General features: G+C 42.2%; 1 protein-coding gene across 1 annotated transcript in view; it reads left to right on the top strand.

The window, feature by feature from the left end:
- The first annotated feature begins 45 nt into the window (after window positions 1–45).
- cntn1b (contactin 1b) overlaps window positions 46–2,500 on the top strand; it is a 50,452-nt gene continuing 47,997 nt past the window's right edge. Inside the window, exons 1-2 of the mRNA XM_063217819.1 lie at window positions 46–103; window positions 1,533–1,571. Coding sequence (XP_063073889.1) covers window positions 46–103; window positions 1,533–1,571 — 97 coding nt within the window. The remainder of the gene's footprint in view (window positions 104–1,532; window positions 1,572–2,500) is intronic.

Genomic DNA, 2,500 nt, shown 5'->3' with positions numbered 1-2,500 from the left:
TAGTGTTGCCTAGGTAACGTCTCCATCACTCAGAGCATGGTCGCCATGGCGACTCCTGTGCTGTTCCTCTGTGCTGCTCTCTCCTCCCTCCTTTCTACGGCCGGTGAGTTGCAGACTGTTACTGTGTGTGTGTGTGTGTGTGCGTGTGTGTGTGTGTGTGCGTGCGTGTGTGTGTGTGTGTGTGTGCATGCATGCATGTGTGTGTGTCTGTGTGTGTTTGACTGGGATAGCCAGAGAAAGAGAATGACATAAAAATGAAACAATAAAAGTGTTTTTAAGAAATATATATATATTTTACTTGCTGATATTGGCTTAATAGTGAGTATGTAGAGTAGAGTAACTTCATGGATCCCCAGACTGAATGTGAGTCACAGTCAAAGTCAAAGCGTTTGTATATTTAAACTGTTAAACTGTCCTCATATCTTCAGCTGTCTATAAGGTGCTTGTTGATATTGACTTTGTGACGTCCATTTTTTCGATGTTCCAAGGAATGGATTGAACGCATCTACTCCTCAGGTTACGGTGCAGAAAATAATTTATTGGATCCAGCATGAGTAAAAGTGATGAACTACAGTTACAATTAAGTTAACAGTTCCAAGCAAACAAAAGATTAGTGAAAGTGTAACACAATAAAGAGTAAGTATGGTCAAAATAGTGTAACAAAGCATTTCCCATTCACTCAACCAACCCAAATGACCCGGCTATATGACACTTGATATGACGTCACCCCAATGGTGTTCGTCACACTTAAAGCAATAAACATAAAACCAAAACTAAATAGGCCTACATAATACAGCCATAAACATTCCATTAATATTTCCATACTAACCAAATATTTAATATCCAACCCCAAATGTTATCATAGTAGGTCAAAACATAAAAAGCATCAAAATGGCTGTAACAGGCTTTATAGTAAACAGAGATACACCGGATCCTGATTTTTAGGATCCTGCCGGATACCGGATCCACTGCTTAAGATCCTGCCGGATCCGGAACCGGATCCTACCAAAGGGTTGAAACATAGTCTACTCGCACACGTGGGCCCTTTTTGGCTTATTGCCACACTGCCTGCAATGGCCGCTTTCAAAGGGCTTTCACTCCATGCAGTGATTGGGGTTGTGAAAGCCTGACTGAAAAGCCTAGGCTAGAGATGCACCAGACCCTGATTTTTAGGTAACTGCCGGATACCGGATCCACTGCTTAAGATCCTGCCGGACCCGGATCCTGTGAAAAACTCTATTATCCTGCCGGATCCGGAACCGGAACCGGATCCGGATCCGCTACTTCTCTAACAGTAAATATGTGACTAGCCTGTCATCCTGATTTCCTCCTCAGATGTCTACAGGATGGTTGTTGACTTTTACTTTGACTTTGACTTGACTTTATAGTGACTGAACTTTGATGACTAATCTTGTTGATGGTGACTTTATAGTAAGCATGTGACTAGCCTGATCATCCTCAGCAGTGTACAGGATGCTTGTTGACATTAGCTGTGTGAGTATCATTTCTCATTTCTCTTCTCTTCTCCTCAGCTGCCTACAGGATGCCATGGGAGCGACGCATGTTTGACGGTGAGACTTCATGATCTTCCAAATGATACACCCCACACAAGGTCACATGTCATGACTTAACATTATTCACCTTTCTAATGTCACATCATATGACATTTTTACTTTTTTGCTTTTATACACCTCACACACGGTCAGACCATATGACCTTTTGCGTTTTTGCTTTTATGTACACTGTATGCAAGGTCATTCCACAGATAAGCACAGGCATTCTTCATGTTAACACAGGCAATAATAATAATAATAATAATAATAATAATAATAATAATAATAATAATAATAATAATAATAATAATAATAATAATACTTTCGAAGCGCCTTTCAAAACACCCAAGGTCGCTTCACAGAGTGTTGTTTTGGAAAGTGTGAGTGTGTGTGCGCGTCAGTGCGTGAGCGCGTGTGTGAATGCATGGAAGGGAAAGTGCTTGCGGAACTAGCAGCCATAAGCCTCCAGGAAGAGATGTGTCTTAAGGTGTTGCTTAAACATGGCCAGTGAAGGGGCATTCTGGATGTGGTCGAGCAGATTGTTCCAAAGAATAGGAGTAGCAACATGGAAGGCTCTGTCACTGGTGGCCTTGAGCCTGGTACGAGGGACGATCAGCTGGCCCTAGGAAGAGGACCGCAGGGATCTTGAGGGGTCAAGCTGGGGCAAGCTGCCTGTTGTAAATTTAGTAGACAGACACAGGTATTCTTCCTGTAAATGTGAACAAGCACAGGCAGTCTTTAGTCGACAGACACAGGTATTCTTCCTGTAAATGTGAACAAGCACAGGCAGTCTTTAGTCGACAGACACAGGTATTCTTCCTGTAAATGTGAACAAGCACAGGCAGTCTTTAGTCGACAGACACAGGTATTCTTCCTGTAAATGTGAACAAGCACAGGCAGTCTTTAGTAGACAGACACAGGTATTAATTAAATCCTGTAAATGTGAA

This window comes from Engraulis encrasicolus, chromosome 15 (genome assembly GCF_034702125.1).
Source record: "Engraulis encrasicolus isolate BLACKSEA-1 chromosome 15, IST_EnEncr_1.0, whole genome shotgun sequence".
Lineage (NCBI taxonomy): Eukaryota > Metazoa > Chordata > Actinopteri > Clupeiformes > Engraulidae > Engraulis > Engraulis encrasicolus.
This window is presented reverse-complemented; position numbering and strand designations above follow the sequence as displayed.